At 47.9% G+C, this 20,743-nt stretch overlaps 4 protein-coding genes across 4 annotated transcripts; 2 read left to right on the forward strand and 2 right to left on the reverse strand.

Annotated features, from left to right (window-relative positions):
• The first annotated feature begins 4,119 nt into the window (after window positions 1-4,119).
• Window positions 4,120-4,530, forward strand: LOC134576820 (histone H3). The gene has a single exon (XM_063435516.1). It carries the CDS (start codon window positions 4,120-4,122, stop codon window positions 4,528-4,530), a length of 411 nt encoding a protein of 136 aa, XP_063291586.1.
• Window positions 4,531-5,258: 728 nt separating this feature from the next.
• LOC134576821 (histone H4) lies at window positions 5,259-5,570 on the reverse strand. Its single transcript, XM_063435517.1, has one exon. It carries the CDS (start codon window positions 5,568-5,570, stop codon window positions 5,259-5,261), a length of 312 nt encoding a protein of 103 aa, XP_063291587.1.
• Window positions 5,571-6,457: 887 nt separating this feature from the next.
• LOC134576824 (histone H1B-like) lies at window positions 6,458-7,102 on the reverse strand. The gene has a single exon (XM_063435518.1). The coding sequence runs from the start codon at window positions 7,100-7,102 to the stop codon at window positions 6,458-6,460; it is 645 nt and encodes a 214-aa protein (XP_063291588.1).
• Window positions 7,103-20,332: 13,230 nt separating this feature from the next.
• Window positions 20,333-20,743, forward strand: LOC134576825 (histone H3). The gene has a single exon (XM_063435519.1). The coding sequence runs from the start codon at window positions 20,333-20,335 to the stop codon at window positions 20,741-20,743; it is 411 nt and encodes a 136-aa protein (XP_063291589.1).

Here is a 20,743-nt window from a genome sequence, read left to right on the forward strand (position 1 = left end):
GAGCGGGTTGCACAGTGGTGTGAAAGTGAGGGAGGGGATTGCAACTGGTGGCCCCTGGTGTCTTTGATCCCTGGTGCTCCAGTAAGCTCTCTCTACAATTTGCCCTGAGAGACTGCACAGTCTGCAACTCCACCAGGTGTGAGCTGCAGATTGTGCAGTGCCTCACAATATCCAGAAGTCAGAGCATTGAAGTGGTATCCCGCGGCGACGGTCTGATTGGCCAGAGATCGCGAGACACTGCATAGTCAGCGGAGCTGCAGACTGTGCTGGCTTTCTGCTTCTCAGGACAGAGTGGAGGGACCTCGCAACCAGCAGCATACCGGGCAAGGTGTGGGGTCCTTGTACCTGACACAGTATGCCTGCCCGATGGCGAGTTAGGCCTTAGGCAGCCGCCTAAATCGCTGCTCAGTGCCGACTGCGGTCTCTCTCCCTCCAGTGCAGCATTTTCTATTTGAAGCTGGGAGGTAATGATAGTCAGTCACTTCCCAGCATCTCATGCTACAGGGATTCCGTTGGGCAATTAAACAGTGCTTACCGAGTCCCTCTGCAGCAATGCCCATCAGGTTTCTTTAAGTGTATGGGCTACCCAATGGGCAAATCACTACAGAACTCCAGTTTTGTTCTCGCTGGACCATAGGTTCCTGCAGAAAACCAATTGGAAAACGCTGTTTGAGTGTATACAGGCACATCTGGTGAGAAAGTGTATAATGTGTTGGCGCAATAAACAGGAAAAAAAGGCAAGTTACAAAAAAAATAAAATGCTTATGTCTTTAAGATCAAAACAGGCTTATCAGATTGTCTTTAATAAGCTCAACATGTCTGCAGACACTGAAATCATCATGCTGATATTTAGATGAAGCCTCAATGGTCTAAATTGTTCTTTAATGGCAAACACCAAATCAAAAAAAAAAAAAAGGAGGATTTCCATGTATCCAAAAAGTAATGAACAATCGTATGTGGACTAATGTAGATACTTTCTAAGGACAGGTATCTAATTCAGTCGGGGGTTGGCTGAACAAATGGATACAACTAAACCTTTAATAAGAATAAAGCTAAAGGGGTGGGATACCCCAAAATAAGTCACCAATATCAAGACTTACACAAAATAAAGACAATTACAAAAATAAATCCGTACATATCCAATGTGCAATAAAGGGAAAAGCCTGCTAAATGTTCCAAAGTAAGCCTGCGCACATTCCCCATAACTAGTGGAAATGATAGAAAATAGGGTAGGTAGGCTAGATATTGCACACTAGCTGTTTTGAGGTATATATGTCAAAAAAAGACCTTTTAAAGTCTAGTAAAATACTAGCGTGAGCAAAAAGACGCTAGAACCACATACTAGGCTTCCATGAGTTGCAACATAGTAATAGACAGTATCAGGATGAAGTGAAACATTGTTTCAATAGGCTATAACAAAAGAGAGAAAGAAACGGATACACTTATCGAGTGAAATCCCTGGCCATGTAGCCATTTGGTAAAGTATTAGGTATAAGATCTCCTACAGTAGCAGCTTTTATAATATCCCTAATGTGACTTCAAGCGCTACCCTGAATAAGAAGCCTGTCCCTAATCTACAGTTACTAGATATACAGCCGCCCAACGAATATCTTCTAAGATCAAGTCCGGTATCTAGGTAGACTTGAAAGTAATAGAGCGGAGCAAACTGAGCATTAGGTGGCTAAATCAGCATGTGAGTGATACAAGTGTCTAAAATGTGCAAACACGAGCAGCTCGAGATCTTCAGAGTTACAGGACAGCATGGAAAGGGTTAAGTGAAAGGAAAGCTACACGTTTGCGTGAGCTTGTGGTGGGCAGCAAGTAAGCTGTAGAGTTGATGCATGGGTGTGATGCCAGCTCTGAGAGAGACAGTGTGGGTGGCTCTTAAAAGAGCCTTTGTGTTAGCGGGTGGTCAGGGAGGCGGACATTTACTTGGCGCTGGTGTACTTTGTGACAGCCTTGGTGCCCTCAGACACGGCGTGCTTTGCCAGCTCTCCGGGTAGTAGCAGGCGCACGGCAGTCTGGATCTCCCGGGAGGTGATGGTGGAGCGCTTGTTGTAGTGAGCCAGGCGAGAAGCTTCTCCTGCGATGCGCTCAAAGATATCATTGACAAAGGAGTTCATGATCCCCATTGCCTTGGAGGAGATGCCGGTGTCGGGATGGACCTGCTTCAGCACCTTGTACACGTAGATGGCATAGCTCTCCTTCCTGCTCTTTCTACGCTTCTTGCCATCTTTCTTCTGAGTCTTGGTGACGGCTTTTTTGGAGCCTTTCTTGGGGGCTGGTGCGGACTTTGCTGGATCAGGCATGATTAACGCTGTTAGCTCGCGAGCGAATAGCAAGCTGCTTGCTCCGGCGGTTCTATTTATAGGCGGACCATGTAAATGAGGCCCTTCCGCTTCCCTTCCTGCGATTGGTTGCTAAAGTCAGATGACGTAAGGAAGCGGCTGTTTAACACTAGCTCCAGCAATAGATTGGTTCCCTGTATAACGTGTCTCTAATTGGCTGCTTGTAAAGTCATCCAATCACAGAGCACAGTGTGTTTATAAATAGCTTGTGGTAGGGGAGGAGTTTTCATCTTCTTGCATTCAATCAAGAACAAACATGTCTGGCCGCGGAAAGCAAGGTGGAAAGACCCGTGCAAAGGCGAAGACTCGCTCATCCCGAGCGGGACTTCAGTTCCCAGTCGGCAGAGTCCACCGTTTGCTGAGGAAGGGCAATTATGCAGAGCGTGTGGGAGCCGGTGCCCCCGTCTATCTGGCTGCAGTGCTGGAGTACCTGACCGCTGAGATTCTGGAGCTGGCAGGGAATGCCGCTAGAGACAACAAAAAGACCCGCATCATTCCCCGCCATCTCCAGCTCGCTGTCCGTAACGATGAAGAGCTCAACAAACTGCTGGGAGGAGTGACTATCGCCCAGGGAGGTGTCCTGCCTAACATCCAGGCTGTGCTGCTGCCCAAGAAGACCGAGAGCCACAAGCCCAAGAGCAAGTAAAGCGGACAGCTGCTGCACCTGCCTCCCTCACCTACCAAACACAAAGGCTCTTTTAAGAGCCACCCACGTTCTCCACAAAGAGCCGATTAATTGTTCTGCTGCGCGCAAACCGTTCCCTGTATCTACACACACACACACACACACACACACACACACACACACACACACACACACCACGCTGGCAGCTCATAAGCAAGCTAAAATATTAGGGCGCTTCTGTCACAGCACTGACTGAGTCCCATTTGCAGTCCATATCCTGTCCAACATTCCAGCTATAGAACTAGTTAAAATCAATGGCTGCCATGCATGTCTATGATAAACGCAGCAGCAAATTAATACCAATTGGGGCAAGTGTATATAGTGTACAGGTCCTCTTTTGTTAAGCGGGGCATCTCTACATGTCGCTCACTCTCAGGATTCCCCCCTCTCCCGCTGTCTGGAGGACATGCCGGGTGAAACCTACTATGAGCGTTCAAATCCTAGCGGCGCTACAGCTCTGTTGTCTGTGCTGCTGGATGAGTTAACGCAGCCTTAATAGCCTGGCCTCTCGGCTGAAAACATTGTTTCAATAAGTGGATGCTTTGTAACATTTCCTGCTGCTCTGTCTCCTGGAGCTCATTTGTATGGCTACTGAGCGTCCTGTGAGTGAAAGTCCTTTATCAGACGTGGCTTCTATCCCATCGAAAGAAGCGGCCTTTCTGCATGTGTAAGAGGTCAATGTCCCATGCACCCCTCCCCCTCGATAAAGCCTATACAGCTATTAATAAGTATGTTGGGAGGAATACGTCCATTACTGCCCACTGCCATTCCTTTCAACTAGTAGCGTCTATAATAAATGCTGTCAGGACAGGAAGGGTCACTAAAGGCTTAGATCCCTTCTTTGGGCGCGTGGTCTCAATAGATGGAGGAGGGGGGAGGGGATGAAGCAGTTGATTTGAGTGGGCATTTTGAATGTGGGGGAGGGGATGAGAAGCAGTTGATTTGAGCGGGTATTTTGAAATGGTTTACTATTTGTTTTCAGCCAATCAGAACATACCACCCACTTGATGAACCAATGAAAACGCCGTATCGGCTATAAAGCCCAGGCTACAGCGAGCAGCGTTCATTCCCTTTCGTTTTGCTACAATGGCCAGAACTAAGCAGACAGCCCGTAAGTCGACCGGAGGCAAGGCTCCCCGCAAGCAGCTAGCCACCAAAGCTGCTAGAAAGAGCGCCCCAGCTACCGGGGGAGTGAAAAAGCCTCACCGTTACCGTCCAGGAACTGTGGCTCTCAGGGAGATCCGCCGTTATCAGAAGTCCACCGAGCTGCTCATCCGCAAGCTGCCCTTCCAGCGCCTTGTCCGTGAGATCGCTCAGGATTTCAAGACTGATCTGCGCTTCCAGAGCTCTGCTGTCATGGCTCTGCAAGAGGCTAGCGAGGCTTACCTGGTTGGTCTTTTTGAGGATACCAACTTGTGCGCCATCCACGCTAAGAGGGTCACAATCATGCCCAAAGACATCCAGCTGGCTCGTAGGATCCGAGGCGAACGTGCTTAAGTTGAAACCTGCTAACACAAAACACAAAGGCTCTTTTAAGAGCCACCAAATCTGCACTCGAACGAGCTCCAACACATTCATAAAAACGTGTCTTTTAGCCTGTGACTTTGAGCGGGCTAGCTACGGAGCCCACACACTACAATGCTCAAATGTCCCCACATATCCCATTTTCACGTCAGGCAACGATGTAGCCATCATCTCTGCTGGTCTATTTCACTGGCGATTTTACAATAACTTCACTATTTAGAATCCATCGTGTGGAGAGGCAGCAGGAAAAAGACTACTTTTTCGCTTAGAGGAGAATACATAGTTAACACAGGAGTGCATATGCAAAGCTAGTAACAATGTTTCTATTTAAGTGGCTGCAAGCATGTATTAAATGTAGGCAACAGTAACAATACACCAAAACCAGAGCTTTCTTGACAGTGTGTGTGTACGTACTTGCTCATTTTTTTACATCCCCTACCATTAACAGAAGGCGGCTCCAAATCCTCCGATGGTTCAAACATGCGGTCTACAGATACAGTGTTTAGCAACCTTTCCCGTCTAGATGTTTGGGAGCAGCCTCTACTACTATCTCCTTCTCGGTGTATCTATGTAGATAGCAGGCAATTTATCAGGTGTGGAAGGGGTTAAAGTGATTAGGTTCAGTCTTTTAGTGAAAAAGTGGGTGGCCCTGAAAAGGGCCTTTGGGTTAATGGGGTGTGCGGTAAAGTCAAGCCCGAGTTTTAACCTCCGAAGCCATAGAGAGTGCGGCCCTGGCGCTTAAGAGCATAAACTACGTCCATGGCGGTGACAGTCTTCCTCTTGGCATGCTCGGTGTAAGTGACGGCGTCCCGGATGACGTTCTCCAGGAATACCTTCAGCACCCCGCGAGTCTCCTCATAGATGAGGCCGGAAATACGCTTCACGCCTCCCCTGCGAGCAAGGCGACGAATTGCAGGCTTGGTAATGCCCTGGATGTTGTCACGAAGAACCTTCCTGTGACGCTTAGCGCCACCTTTTCCGAGACCCTTTCCTCCTTTGCCTCTGCCAGACATGGTTCTGCTCTTCTTTCTGCACGAACGATATGAAATGCTGTGCAAAGCTCTTCCTTATATACTCCTCGGACGGACCGTATGGTGACCTGCAGCAAAGGAGGCGGGCGTTTTAAATACGCCCCTTCACTTTTTTTTTTCCCTCTCAATAATATGCTTAACCCTCTCCTTCCGTGCTCGAAATGGTTCTGGCGTTTAAAACCAAAGCTGTTTATGCTTCAAAAGATTTCACAATCGTGAAATCTTTTGAAGTATAATCATTTTATCATGTCTTTAGTGTTTCTTTGATAGTCGACTTAGCTACTGCACAAGGTATCATTTCTTGGGCTTTATCACTCTTTGAATATCGAAATAAGCGCCCGTTTCACACGTGGAGAGAGGACGAGGACAGTCCCTTTTATTATCACCATGTACAAAATCGCAATCCCTAAAATATGTTCTGCTTTATTATCTTACTGAAAAAGGCAATAACATTAAATCTAGTCTGGAAGGACACTGTGTGATATTCTATATATTATATGAGTTTCTCACTAAAACTGGCCTTTCGCAATTTAATGAAGAAACACCCTCACTATCTTAGAACGGAGGGAATTTCTAAGCCAAAAAAAATAAAAAAAATCAACGCTCAAGTGTAGCACTGGTATACGGGGACTTAGCCACACCGACAAGATACATTCCTGTGTAATCTTTTCGAGCACTAGATGCTGGGATTACAGGATTCATTAGGTTATTCCTGACTTTAGAATGAGGGATGGAGGGGGAACGATATGTGTGACATGACACCAAAACAAACACGTTGCCATCACTGATATATAGCTCTGAAATGAGAATGTGGTGGCTCTTACAAGAGCCTTTGGGGTTTGGAAAATAAAATTAAATGCGAGCAAGGCTTATTTCTTTTTGGGAGCTGCCTTTTTAGCCTTTGCAGGACTCTTTGCGGCTTTGGGTTTGGCTGCCTTTTTGGCAGGGCTCTTCACGGTCTTCTTAGCCGGGCTTTTCACTACCTTCTTGGGCTTGGCGGCTTTGACTTTCTTCGGACTTTTGGTGGCCTTTTTAGCGGAGGCGGCCGGCTTTTTGGCCTTTTTCGGGCTCTTTGCAGCTACCTTCTTAGGTTTGGCTGGAGACTTGGTGGCTTTCTTCGGGGCAGGCTTCTTGACTTTAGCCGGTGCCTTTTTCTTGGTAGCCTTGTCCTTGCTCTCCGCCTGCTTTTTGTTGAGCTTGAAGGAGCCGGAAGCTCCGCTTCCTTTGACCTGGACGAGAGTGCTTTTAGTCACCAAGCCCTTGAGAGCCAGCTTGAGGCGGCTGTTATTCTTTTCCACATCATAACCAGAAGCAGCCAAAGCCTTCTTCAGAGCTGCCAGGGACACCCCGCTGCGCTCTTTAGAAGCGGACACAGCTTTGACAATGAGCTCGGACACGCTAGGACCGGAGGGCTTAGCGGCTTTCTTGACACCGGCTGCTTTCTTGGGCTGCTTCTTCTTGGAGGCGCTTTCTACCGCAGGTGCGGCGGCGGGAGCTGGGGCGGCTTCAGACATGGTCACTATTCTCTATGAAGATCAAGCAATAATACGCGCCCGCAGCAGCCTCCAAATTATACATCTCCAGCTAGCATCTTATTGGCTGATCTAACCACGCTCTGATTGGATACAGTCTTATGACACACCCTCCACTGTCCCTACTCCATCTTTTCACACTCTGCTCTCACACTGTGTTTCCGAATGGATAAAACGAATACATTTAGGTAAAATAAGAGGACGGAGGTCGATGCCATCTATCGTGGAATGTACTAAACTATCTAACCAAGAATTCATTAGCAGCTCCATGGGTCCCGAGGGTTGTCACGATCTAGCAGAGCCGGTGAAAGCTGACACATCTCCTTTGGGATGAGCCTGATGTTCTCCACAAACATTACTGTGATAACTATTAAAAGAATATATTCCAAGGTTTTCTTTCTCACTCTTATGCAAGAAAGGGAAGGGGCCCGTGTTATCAAGGTGGGTTGAAGCTCGTGTCGTAAAGAAACAGAGAAAAGGGATTTTGATCCTCGTTTGTTCAGACAGGTAGCTCAGGTAGGATGTAGTAAGATCATAGCAGAAGAGCTCTTAGTCGTGGCAATTTTTAAATTACATAATTACATAATTGTATGTTATATATCTATGTTTACCCTCTAACAACAACTAAGACCAGTTATATTAAAACACACACACACTGTGCTCTCCAGGAAATCCTTTATGAAGCCTGGTGTAGGTCTGGCACAGTAAACAACAGCAATGAGTTCCGCACTCTAGGGACTTTTTTCCAAAACATCAAAAACATTTCAATGCTATTTCAAATCATGATAAAAACATGACAGCAAAAATTGTCCTGATTTTAGCACCAAATTAGGAGCTAACATGTTGATCTGTGTGGCGGACCACCAGGGTATCACCTTCATGGATTCCCTTTCCCGTTGTATTAGCTAGTACAGCTTTCCACAAATACATTTGTCTAAACGTAATGCTGGGAGTCAGTGGCGTACACACGACCCATGGGGCCCCGGTGCTAAAATTGATCCGTGCCCTTCCCCCCGCACTTACTCTGCGCGGGCAACAGATGGCGGCAGGCTCCGGGTTGCAGGGCTGCAGGGCTGCGACCGCGGTATGTACGCAAGTGTATGCAGATACACATACACTTAAAGGACCACTTTAGACACCCAGATCACTTCAGCTCAATGAAGTGGTCTGGGTTCCAGGGCCCTCTAGTTTAACCCTGCAGCTGAATACATAGCAGTTTCAGAGAAACTGCTATGTTTCACTGATGGTTAATCCAGCCTCTAGTGGCTGTGTCACTGACAGCGGCTAGAGGCGCTTCCGCGATTCTCCCTGTGAAAATCACAGTGAGAAGACGCTCGACGTCCATAGGAAAGCATTGAGTAATGCTTTTCTATGGGCGGTTTGAATGCGCGCGCGGCTCTTGCCACGCATGCGCATTGGGAGCTGAGAGGCAGGTCGGGGCGGAGGGATCCCCAGCGCCAAGGGAGTCCGGCGCTGGAGAAAGGTAAGTGCTTAAGGGGTTTAAAACACACACACACTCTCACGAACAGACGCATACACACTAGCTAACAGACACACAAATTTACTGCCAAAGACACACTCAGTGACAGACAGAGACACATACACACTCACTTATAAAACACACACTCTCACTGACAAACACACACTCACTAAGACACCTAAGACTCACTAGACTCACTAACCTAAGACTCACTAGACTCACTAACAGACTCACTAACAGACACACACAAACTAGCACACTCAGTAACAGACACACACACTCACTCACACACAGACACACACACTGACACTCACTAACAGACACACACTCAATAACAGACACACACAACTAACACACAGTAACACACGCAAACAAAAACTAACACACTCACTGACACTCACTAGCAGACACAGTAACACACACACTGGCACAAAAATGTGCACTAACACACACACACACACACACACTGTAGCACTAACACACATACACACGTTTTTTGTGTGTTTTTTTTTTCAGATTTAATCCCGCAGCCTCCCTTTCCAGTCCAGTCCAGGGGCTGCCCGGCGGCCGGTCCTGCTGGCTCGTGAAGGAACACTGTCCCCTGAGCGCTCTCTGCCCAGCTCCCTCGCACATTTTTACTGATGCCGGAGCCAGAATATAACTTCATATTCCGGCTGCAGCATAAGTGCGGGGCGCGCAAGGGAGCTGATCAGAGAGCGCTCAGGGGAGAGTGCTCCCTCGCGCGCGCGCGCCCGGTAACACCAGGGCCGGCCTCGGGGGCCCTGATGTGGCCAGCTCCTTGTCCCCCCAGTAGAAGAGTCTGCCCACACTGGCGTACATACCGAGTCGCTAGGTGGCCGGGCCCCCTGGTGGGCCGGGCCCAGTCGCAGCTGCAACCCCTGCGACCGCGGTATGTACGCCAGTGCTGGGAGTAGATCTGGTTTATTCAGGCAAGGCACACAGAATTTATACACAGACTCCCCAGCATGGGGTCTCCATTCATGGACACACAATCCTGGACACACTTTGATGGACTGCATGGTACCCTGACTGGGCACCTCTGCCAAGCTTGCTTCCTAGCTATCACTGGGACACCAGTAGTGCTATAGCCCCTACCCGCTGCAGCTTGGCTGGGGTCTATCCAAACTTTCCTAACCTGTAACAGGGTCCTAGTGATTAAGCTCTCTTGCACAGAGTATAGCTGTCTCACCCAAACATGAGCCCAGCAAGAGTGCGGCTTGGAGTGGGCAAAGATGGCCGCCAACACGTGACCAAGTTTGTCCCAGACTCCAGGGATCCCATTGCCCTGGCATTTGAACGCTTTTGGGAGCAATACTGGGAACAAGCTAAACAGAGCCAAACAAGACCCACGGCTGCAACAAGCCCTCCACAGAACGGGGACAAACCACCACAGCCAGGGCGGAAAGCTGGCGCTACACAAGCGGGGAAGCGGAGGAGGAAGCCGCACAAAGCGTCCCGACACAGAGCTGACAAGCGGGTGCACTCATCTCCGTACCCCTTACATGCCTACCAAACAGCGGGGACCGCCAACAGCCTCTAAAGCGGCTCCTACATCGGAGAAATCGGAGACGCAGCGGGCCCACCCGAAGGTAGTCACCCATCATGCAATGCCCAACACCCGATATGACCAGCACCTTGGCACAGACCTGCTGCACTCTCCCAGACGGGGAACAGGCTGAGGGTCGGACCGGCCCTGGGACAGCATGACTGTTGAGAGACATACTCACAAACTGCTACTACACCCTGGACATTAACTGTCCCTCTTGGCGAACACGAGTACTAGCCCTTATGCATACTGCTGGCCTGTGAGGGTGACTTTATCCCAACACGAGCTTGTTATAGATAGAAGCAGCATTATCTATTTGTTTTTTTTTTTTTCGTTTTATTACTCCATGGCACAGATACATCTATGCCGGCTAATTGCATGTCATTACTTAACTTAGCCTGATTACAGCCAGGCTACCAACATGCTTACTAATGTAGAAAGGTACTGCTGGGGATATCTCACCTCTATTAACGTGCTTACCAGGTGGTTTTATAGCTCACCGGTTTAACATTGTAGTCTAACCTGTTTTCAATGTTGTAAATTCTCTGATATATAGCTGATAACAATCTAACCTGGATAACCTAGTTTAACGCTGTTATTAATAATATTATTAGATATAACTCTTTGTCATGCGATAATAATCCATAAAACTGTGCTATGTTTTAATGCCTAACCAATGTAAATCTATGTATGACGCTCTGCATGCTCTAGCTGTTGTGGCATTGTGTGCATTATGTGATTTTTCATGCACAAATAAAATAAAGAATTTAAAAAAAAACACGAGCCAAGACTTAGTAAAGGGTGAAGTAGAACTGTGTTATCCAGTGTATGGTGGCCACTCGGGTAGGGGCAGAAGTCTCCCAGCTACTCTGTGTCCCAGATACCGCACTTCAGCCATACCAATGTGACACTTGTCTGGCTTCAGAGTTAAGCCAGCTGCTCTAATTCGGCCGATAACCTTCCCTACATGGGAAATCTTCCTCCTATGAGTCACAATTGATAGCTATGCTGTCCAGGTACGCACGTGCAAATTCCTGGAAGCCATTGAGGAACCTATCCACCATACGTTGAAAGGTGGCTGGGACATTCTTCATCTAGAACGGCATGACCTGATATTGGAATAGGCCAAGCGGGGTGACGAATGCCGACTTGGGGATAGCCTCCTCGGCCAGGTGAATCTGCTAGTAGCCCTTGCATAGGTCTGTTGTGGCGAGATACTGTCCCCATGCTATATGATGAAATAGTTCCTCCAGGGCATGGGATAAGAGTTGGTAAGAGTCCGATCGTTCAGTCGCCTGTAGTCCACGCAGAAGAGTGTTGTTCCGTCCCGCTTCGGTACTAGGACTACAAGCCAAGTCTGAAGCCTCAATCACTCCTAGTCACAGCATTTACTGTATATCCTTCCGTATCTCTTACCGGACTGCCTCGAGAATGTGGTAGGGGTGGTTGCCTCATAGGTGCTTGTCCTGGGATTTCCACGTTGTGTACAGCCAGGGTGATGTACCCAGGGTCTTGGGAGAAGGTCTTTCGTTTAGCTTTCAATAATTTGTGGGCCTGAACTATTTCTTTATCAGTCAGTTTGTCTCCTAGTTTGACTTGAGCGATAAGGTCAACTTGGGAGTCTCCCTCTAGCAAGTCAGGTAATGCGAGGCTGTCTAGATCCTCAGAAGCTGGGGCGCACACTGCAGTTACATCGTCCTTCCTTTTTTTGTACTCTTTAAGCATATTAACGTGGAAGGAGCAGTTTACTCTCTCATCTGCACAGCTGGCTACCACATAGGTGGTATTGCAGATATGCTCCACCACCTTGTAGGGACCCTGCCATGCCGCCTGTAATTAATCATGTCAGACCGGTTTAATCTTTTGTCCAACACGGAAACTACGCAGTCGGGTACCCCGGTCATACCATACTTTCTGTCACCCCTTGTCAGCTTGGAGGTTCTCTTTTACCAACTTAGCCAACTGTTCCATGTGGTCACAGAGTTTTAGCACATTCCCCCATCCCAATGCACTGTGATGAGGTCCTCGTAATCTTCTCCCATATAATAGTCCAAAGCAGTTCCTGCGGTACCTCCCAATATGCACATAAGAAGTGCGGTAGGAGTCGCTCCCAGTCTCGGCAAGCAGTGTTCTGTTGAACCGCTCGCAGATATATATATATATATATATATATATATATATATATATATTTTTTTTATTTTTTTTCAGAATGGATTTTACTGAGACTACCTAGAAATCCCAAAGCTGACCTAAAACGGATCAAGCAGTGTCTGTTCGGCTTTTTTTCCTTTTTCCTTTTTTTTTTAGAAATTGTTTATTTTAAAATTCTTGCAAATGTAACAATTGATACTTCAAAAATGTGTATAACATTGCTGCTTTAGTCATAATGTCTAGTACACAGTTCACATTCAGTAACAGAAATACTTGTAGTCGACATAGAGGGGAAGTGAAGACCAAAAATAATAAGGGTGTTGATATTCAAATAGATTCGCTGGTAGTTCAAGGTCTCATATTATCTCCAGCTGGGTGTCACTATCGGTCTGTTTGACTGGTGTTCATGAAGTTACACTAGGGTTCCCAGGAGGTCATGTATATTTTTTTTTTCCAGTGGAGGGTGATAAGCAGATTTGCTGCTTTGAGCAGATGTATGTCTAGGGTCCTAGTGTCCCTTGGTATGGAGGGAGGCAATATAAGATATAGGAGTGTTTAAGGTGGGTAGGGTATGGTGGTTCCCGTTATGAGGTGTATGAGACTGGAGATCCGTGACCAGAACTTTTGGTTCACCGTGCATGACCACCAGATGTGAGCCGTGTCCCCAATGGCCTCTAGTCATCTACAGCAGTTATTGGACGTGCCTGGGAATGCCCGTTTGAGTTTGGGTGGGGTGTAGTGCCATCTAGCTATCTTCTTATAGTTACTTTCTTGTGTCGCTAAGCTGGTGGATGATTTTTGTGTCAGGAGGAATATTTGCTTCCAGTCATTATCTGCGAAAGATAAGTGCAGTTCTTGTTCCCAGTGTTTTTTGTAGAGTAGGTTGATTGGTTGGCTAGTGTCCTGTAGTAGGCATATGTGGTTTTGACCTGTTTCTTTTTGAGTGTGCATTGGGTGCACGTAAGTTCGAATTTGGTCAGTGCTCGGTGACCTTGTTGGGGGTATTTGTTGGTCCGCAAAAAGTGAATGAGTTGATCGTAGAGAAATTTTTGAAGGGTCGTGGGAGTTCCCTGCGGGTGTAGGGACGACAGGGGCCTAACTCCCTCATTGTCAAGGAGGTCTCGTGAAGGTAGGTATGCTGTGGTATGATATTATCTGTATGCCGCTCCCGATTCACCAGGCTTGAAGAGCGGATTGTGAGTCAGTGGATATAGCGGTGATGGGTATGGTGATATGTCCGCCGCCAATGACTCATGTGTGACCACATTCTCAGTGTCGGAGTAATGGTCGGGTGTTGTTTGTGCATAAGGAAGGATTGGCCAGAGTTGTGCCATGGTATTGTGTGTATGGGGACACGGAAGATGTTATTCTCTACATCTACCCATTGTTTGGTCGTGTTCTTGCCTGTCCAGTCATAAATCCTGGCCAATAGTACTGCACTGTGGTATCGTTCCACATCTGGCAGCCCCAGACCCCCCTCCGTCTTTGATCTTGTGAGCAGCTGATAGGCTAGCCTGGGGCGTTTGTGGGACCAAATAAATGTCGTAAATAGTTTTTGTATGGCAGCAAAGAAGGTTGTGGGTAGAGTGATCGGGAGAACTTGCAGCAAGTATAATATTCTTGGGAGAATACTAATTTTCAGGATATTTATCCTGCAAAACCAGCTGAACTGCGAAGTGTGCCATTTAGTAAGATCTTTGGTTCTAGCTTGGATTAGCAGGGGGGTGGGGGGTGGTTTCATATAGTCGTGAGATAACGGATGGTAGTGCTACCCCCAGATATGTTATATGCTCTGTTCCCCAGGAGAATGGGAAGTTTGATTGTAGATGTGTTTTGGTCGAGTTTAGTACTTTCAGTGGGAGGAGTTCACATTTACCTAGAGTGGCATGAAAGGTGAACACTTTGCTATAGAGAGACATCTCCTCCAGTATATGAGGGAGTGAGGAGCTGGGTTCGGAGACCGTGAATAGCATGTCATCTGCAAATGCTGATATTTTGTGTTCTGCCCATCCAAATTTGAAACCCTTGATGTTAGGATTTTCTCTAACTCCCTGGAGGAATGGCTCCAGGACCAGGACGAAACAAAGAGGGGTGCTATTGGAGATGGTTACTGGGAGTGAGAGTTGGCCGTTCACGAGTAGCCTAGCCGTTGGTCTGGAGTATATAGCTCCCATCCACCTTAGCCAGTTTGGGCCAAAGCCCATCTGTTCCAGGGTGGCAAGCATCAGGGACCAGTCCACCCTGTTGAAAGCCTTTTCGGCATCTCTGGAGAGTAACAGTGTCTGGGTGTTTGTGTGTTCAGAGTGATGCATGAGATTAATGAGTTTGGTGATATTATTTTTTAGCTTCTCGGCCTTGTATAAATCCAGCCTGGTCTGGGTGAATTAGCTCTGGGAGCTTGAGGCGTAGGCGGTTAGCTAGTGTTTTAGTGAACATTTTTTAAATCAATATTTTTAAGTGAGATAGGCCAATAACTCCCACATTGGGTCAAATCTTTACCTGGTTTGGGTAGAGTGCAATAGTGGCTTCCGATGCCTGTGGGGGTATGGAATTGTCTTTAAGTAGGGAGTTGAGTGCGTCTAGGAGTGGGGGTATGAGCTGGATGGAAAAGCTCTTGTAGTATTTGGCCGTGAAGACATCTGGGCCCGGGCTCTTTCCTAGTGGGAGGGAGTGTATCACTACTTCTAACTCCTCTTTAGTTGTGGGAGAGTCAAGTCTTTGTTGTACGTTGGGTGGGATTGTCTTGGCGATCCTTTGTTTGAGGAAGGCTCTTATGTCAGTAACATCTGGGGGGAGAGTCCCTCAAGTTGTAAAGTTTGTGGTAAAACTCCTGGAAGGCTAGCATGATGTCCGCCATCAGATTTGACTTGGTCCCTTGTGGAGTCTGTATGGATGAGATAAATGTGGTTTGTCTTTGTGTTTTTAGAGCTTGCGCTGATAGTCGTCCCCCTTTGCCCCCTTGGGTATAGTACCGGTGTCTGGTAAGAAGAAGACTTTTCTTGATTTGTGTTCCATAAAGGGTGGCTAGCTCTGAGCGTTTATCCAAAAGTGTTTTATATGTGGTGAGGTCTAGGTTGTTTTTGTCTGTGGATTCAAGTGTTTCAACAAACAACCGGGCACCTATTTTAACTAGCAAATTGTCCGGCAGAGGCATATCGAGCAGTATCAGAAATGCATCTATACGAGAAGGTCAAGGAGAAATGAATGGTTCAATACAATATAACCCCGGAAACCTACTGGACAAACAAACAAACTAGAGGATTACGTTAAGGGCACAAAGACTACTATACCAAATGGGCATTTTGAAGCTCAGCCATGATATTCCCCTTGCAGGGCAATTAGGCATTTGGAAAGCGAATCATCGGATCATACAGGGATATAGCCAAACCTTTGATATGTGTCAGCGAGTAGAGAAAAAAGGTGAATACCCGAAAGCTAAATAAAAATCCGTACCCAGGGGGCGGAGCCTGACCGCCAAGCAGTACAGACGTGGGCACCACGAGCTCTCGCCTGACGGGCCAAATTTGGGTCAAACTCAACGGCTACACTGACCGCAGACTCACCGGGTTGTGCTACCCGTGCTGGGAATGCACTGCGGAACCGAAGGACACCCCTCTGAAACCCGTCGAGGCAGGGAAACCGAAACGCCGAGTGCGGCCTACTAAAGTTGGAGCCGGGGAGAGACGGCCGCTCACCCCGATGCCAGACACACCAAGCGTCTCTACAGGTCTCCTACCCCCCCCCCCCCCCCCCTCTGGACCGGTGGGGGTTATCCCGGTCCCCACTGGGGGAACAGACTGTGGCATCAATCACCACCCCAGCTATCTGAACGCAGCAGGCGACACGAGGCACTCCAACCTCACGGTGGTAGAGGTTGAACGGTGGTAGAGTGCCTGAGGGAGAGACGGGGTGACACAGTAAGGGAGCGGGTTGCACAGTGGTGTGAAAGTGAGGGAGGGGATTGCAACTGGTGGCCCCTGGTGTCTTTGATCCCTGGTGCTCCAGTAAGCTCTCTCTACAATTTGCCCTGAGAGACTGCACAGTCTGCAACTCCACCAGGTGTGAGCTGCAGATTGTGCAGTGCCTCACAATATCCAGAAGTCAGAGCATTGAAGTGGTATCCCGCGGCGACGGTCTGATTGGCCAGAGATCGCGAGACACTGCATAGTCAGCGGAGCTGCAGACTGTGCTGGCTTTCTGCTTCTCAGGACAGAGTGGAGGGACCTCGCAACCAGCAGCATACCGGGCAAGGTGTGGGGTCCTTGTACCTGACACAGTATGCCTGCCCGATGGCGAGTTAGGCCTTAGGCAGCCGCCTAAATCGCTGCTCAGTGCCGACTGCGGTCTCTCTCCCTCCAGTGCAGCATTTTCTATTTGAAGCTGGGAGGTAATGATAGTCAGTCACTTCCCAGCATCTCATGCTACAGGGATTCCGTTGGGCAATTAAACAGTGCTTACCGAGTCCCTCTGCAGCAATGCCCATCAGGTTTCTTTAAGTGTATGGGCTACCCAATGGGCAAATCACTACAGAACTCCAGTTTTGTTCTCGCTGGACCATAGGTTCCTGCAGAAAACCAATTGGAAAACGCTGTTTGAGTGTATACAGGCACATCTGGTGAGAAAGTGTATAATGTGTTGGCGCAATAAACAGGAAAAAAAGGCAAGTTACAAAAAAAATAAAATGCTTATGTCTTTAAGATCAAAACAGGCTTATCAGATTGTCTTTAATAAGCTCAACATGTCTGCAGACACTGAAATCATCATGCTGATATTTAGATGAAGCCTCAATGGTCTAAATTGTTCTTTACTGGCAAACACCAAATCAAAAAAAAAAAAAAAAAAAAGGAGGATTTCCATGTATCCAAAAAGTAATGAACAATCGTATGTGGACTAATGCAGATACTTTCTAAGGACAGGTATCTAATTCAGTCGGGGGTTGGCTGAACAAATGGATACAACTAAACCTTTAATAAGAATAAAGCTAAAGGGGTGGGATACCCCAAAAGAAGTCACCAATATCAAGACTTACACAAAATAAAGACAATTACAAAAATAAATCCGTACATATCCAATGTGCAATAAAGGGAAAAGCCTGCTAAATGTTCCAAAGTAAGCCTGCGCACATTCCCCATAACTAGTGGAAATGATAGAAAATAGGGTAGGTAGGCTAGATATTGCACACTAGCTGTTTTGAGGTATATATGTCAAAAAGACCTTTTAAAGTCTAGTAAAATACTAGCGTGAGCAAAAAGACGCTAGAACCACATACTAGGCTTCCATGAGTTGCAACATAGTAATAGACAGTATCAGGATGAAGTGAAACATTGTTTCAATAGGCTATAACAAAAGAGAAAGAAACGGATACACTTATCGAGTGAAATCCCTGGCCATGTAGCCATTTGGTAAAGTATTAGGTATAAGATCTCCTACAGTAGCAGCTTTTATAATATCCCTAATGTGACTTCAAGCGCTACCCTGAATAAGAAGCCTGTCCCTAATCTACAGTTACTAGATATACAGCCGCCCAACGAATATCTTCTAAGATCAAGTCCGGTATCTAGGTAGACTTTAAAGTAATAGAGCGGAGCAAACTGAGCATTAGGTGGCTAAATCAGCATGTGAGTGATACAAGTGTCTAAAATGTGCAAACACGAGCAGCTCGAGATCTTCAGAGTTACAGGACAGCATGGAAAGGGTTAAGTGAAAGGAAAGCTACACGTTTGCGTGAGCTTGTGGTGGGCAGCAAGTAAGCTGTAGAGTTGATGCATGGGTGTGATGCCAGCTCTGAGAGAGACAGTGTGGGTGGCTCTTAAAAGAGCCTTTGTGTTAGCGGGTGGTCAGGGAGGCGGACATTTACTTGGCGCTGGTGTACTTTGTGACAGCCTTGGTGCCCTCAGACACGGCGTGCTTTGCCAGCTCTCCGGGTAGTAGCAGGCGCACGGCAGTCTGGATCTCCCGGGAGGTGATGGTGGAGCGCTTGTTGTAGTGAGCCAGGCGAGAAGCTTCTCCTGCGATGCGCTCAAAGATATCATTGACAAAGGAGTTCATGATCCCCATTGCCTTGGAGGAGATGCCGGTGTCGGGATGGACCTGCTTCAGCACCTTGTACACGTAGATGGCATAGCTCTCCTTCCTGCTCTTTCTACGCTTCTTGCCATCTTTCTTCTGAGTCTTGGTGACGGCTTTTTTGGAGCCTTTCTTGGGGGCTGGTGCGGACTTTGCTGGATCAGGCATGATTAACGCTGTTAGCTCGCGAGCGAATAGCAAGCTGCTTGCTCCGGCGGTTCTATTTATAGGCGGACCATGTAAATGAGGCCCTTCCGCTTCCCTTCCTGCGATTGGTTGCTAAAGTCAGATGACGTAAGGAAGCGGCTGTTTAACACTAGCTCCAGCAATAGATTGGTTCCCTGTATAACGTGTCTCTAATTGGCTGCTTGTAAAGTCATCCAATCACAGAGCACAGTGTGTTTATAAATAGCCTGTGGTAGGGGAGGAGTTTTCATCTTCTTGCATTCAATCAAGAACAAACATGTCTGGCCGCGGAAAGCAAGGTGGAAAGACCCGTGCAAAGGCGAAGACTCGCTCATCCCGAGCGGGACTTCAGTTCCCAGTCGGCAGAGTCCACCGTTTGCTGAGGAAGGGCAATTATGCAGAGCGTGTGGGAGCCGGTGCCCCCGTCTATCTGGCTGCAGTGCTGGAGTACCTGACCGCTGAGATTCTGGAGCTGGCAGGGAATGCCGCTAGAGACAACAAAAAGACCCGCATCATTCCCCGCCATCTCCAGCTCGCTGTCCGTAACGATGAAGAGCTCAACAAACTGCTGGGAGGAGTGACTATCGCCCAGGGAGGTGTCCTGCCTAACATCCAGGCTGTGCTGCTGCCCAAGAAGACCGAGAGCCACAAGCCCAAGAGCAAGTAAAGCGGACAGCTGCTGCACCTGCCTCCCTCACCTACCAAACACAAAGGCTCTTTTAAGAGCCACCCACGTTCTCCACAAAGAGCCGATTAATTGTTCTGCTGCGCGCAAACCGTTCCCTGTATCTACACACACACACACACACACCACGCTGGGAGCTCATAAGCAAGCTAAAATATTAGGGCGCTTCTGTCACAGCACTGACTGAGTCCCATTTGCAGTCCATATCCTGTCCAACATTCCAGCTATAGAACTAGTTAAAATCAATGGCTGCCATGCATGTCTATGATAAACGCAGCAGCAAATTAATACCAATTGGGGCAAGTGTATATAGTGTACAGGTCCTCTTTTGTTAAGCGGGGCATCTCTACATGTCGCTCACTCTCAGGATTCCCCCCTCTCCCGCTGTCTGGAGGACATGCCGGGTGAAACCTACTATGAGCGTTCAAATCCTAGCGGCGCTACAGCTCTGTTGTCTGTGCTGCTGGATGAGTTAACGCAGCCTTAATAGCCTGGCCTCTCGGCTGAAAACATTGTTTCAATAAGTGGATGCTTTGTAACATTTCCTGCTGCTCTGTCTCCTGGAGCTCATTTGTATGGCTACTGAGCGTCCTGTGAGTGAAAGTCCTTTATCAGACGTGGCTTCTATCCCATCGAAAGAAGCGGCCTTTCTGCATGTGTAAGAGGTCAATGTCCCATGCACCCCTCCCCCTCGATAAAGCCTATACAGCTATTAATAAGTATGTTGGGAGGAATACGTCCATTACTGCCCACTGCCATTCCTTTCAACTAGTAGCGTCTATAATAAATGCTGTCAGGACAGGAAGGGTCACTAAAGGCTTAGATCCCTTCTTTGGGCGCGTGGACTCAATAGATGGAGGAGGGGGGAGGGGATGAAGCAGTTGATTTGAGCGGGCATTTTGAATGTGGGGGAGGGGATGAGAAGCAGTTGATTTGAGCGGGTATTTTGAAATGGTTTACTATTTGTTTTCAGCCAATCAGAACATACCACCCACTTGATGAACCAATGAAAACGCCGTATCGGCTATAAAGCCCAGGCTACAGCGAGCAGCGTTCATTCCCTTTCGTTTTGCTACAATGGCCAGAACTAAGCAGACAGCCCGTAAGTCGACCGGAGGCAAGGCTCCCCGCAAGCAGCTAGCCACCAAAGCTGCTAGAAAGAGCGCCCCAGCTACCGGGGGAGTGAAAAAGCCTCACCGTTACCGTCCAGGAACTGTGGCTCTCAGGGAGATCCGCCGTTATCAGAAGTCCACCGAGCTGCTCATCCGCAAGCTGCCCTTCCAGCGCCTTGTCCGTGAGATCGCTCAGGATTTCAAGACTGATCTGCGCTTCCAGAGCTCTGCTGTCATGGCTCTGCAAGAGGCTAGCGAGGCTTACCTGGTTGGTCTTTTTGAGGATACCAACTTGTGCGCCATCCACGCTAAGAGGGTCACAATCATGCCCAAAGACATCCAGCTGGCTCGTAGGATCCGAGGCGAACGTGCTTAA

This window comes from Pelobates fuscus, chromosome 11 (assembly GCF_036172605.1).
Source record: "Pelobates fuscus isolate aPelFus1 chromosome 11, aPelFus1.pri, whole genome shotgun sequence".
In the NCBI taxonomy this organism is placed as follows: Eukaryota; Metazoa; Chordata; class Amphibia; order Anura; family Pelobatidae; genus Pelobates; species Pelobates fuscus.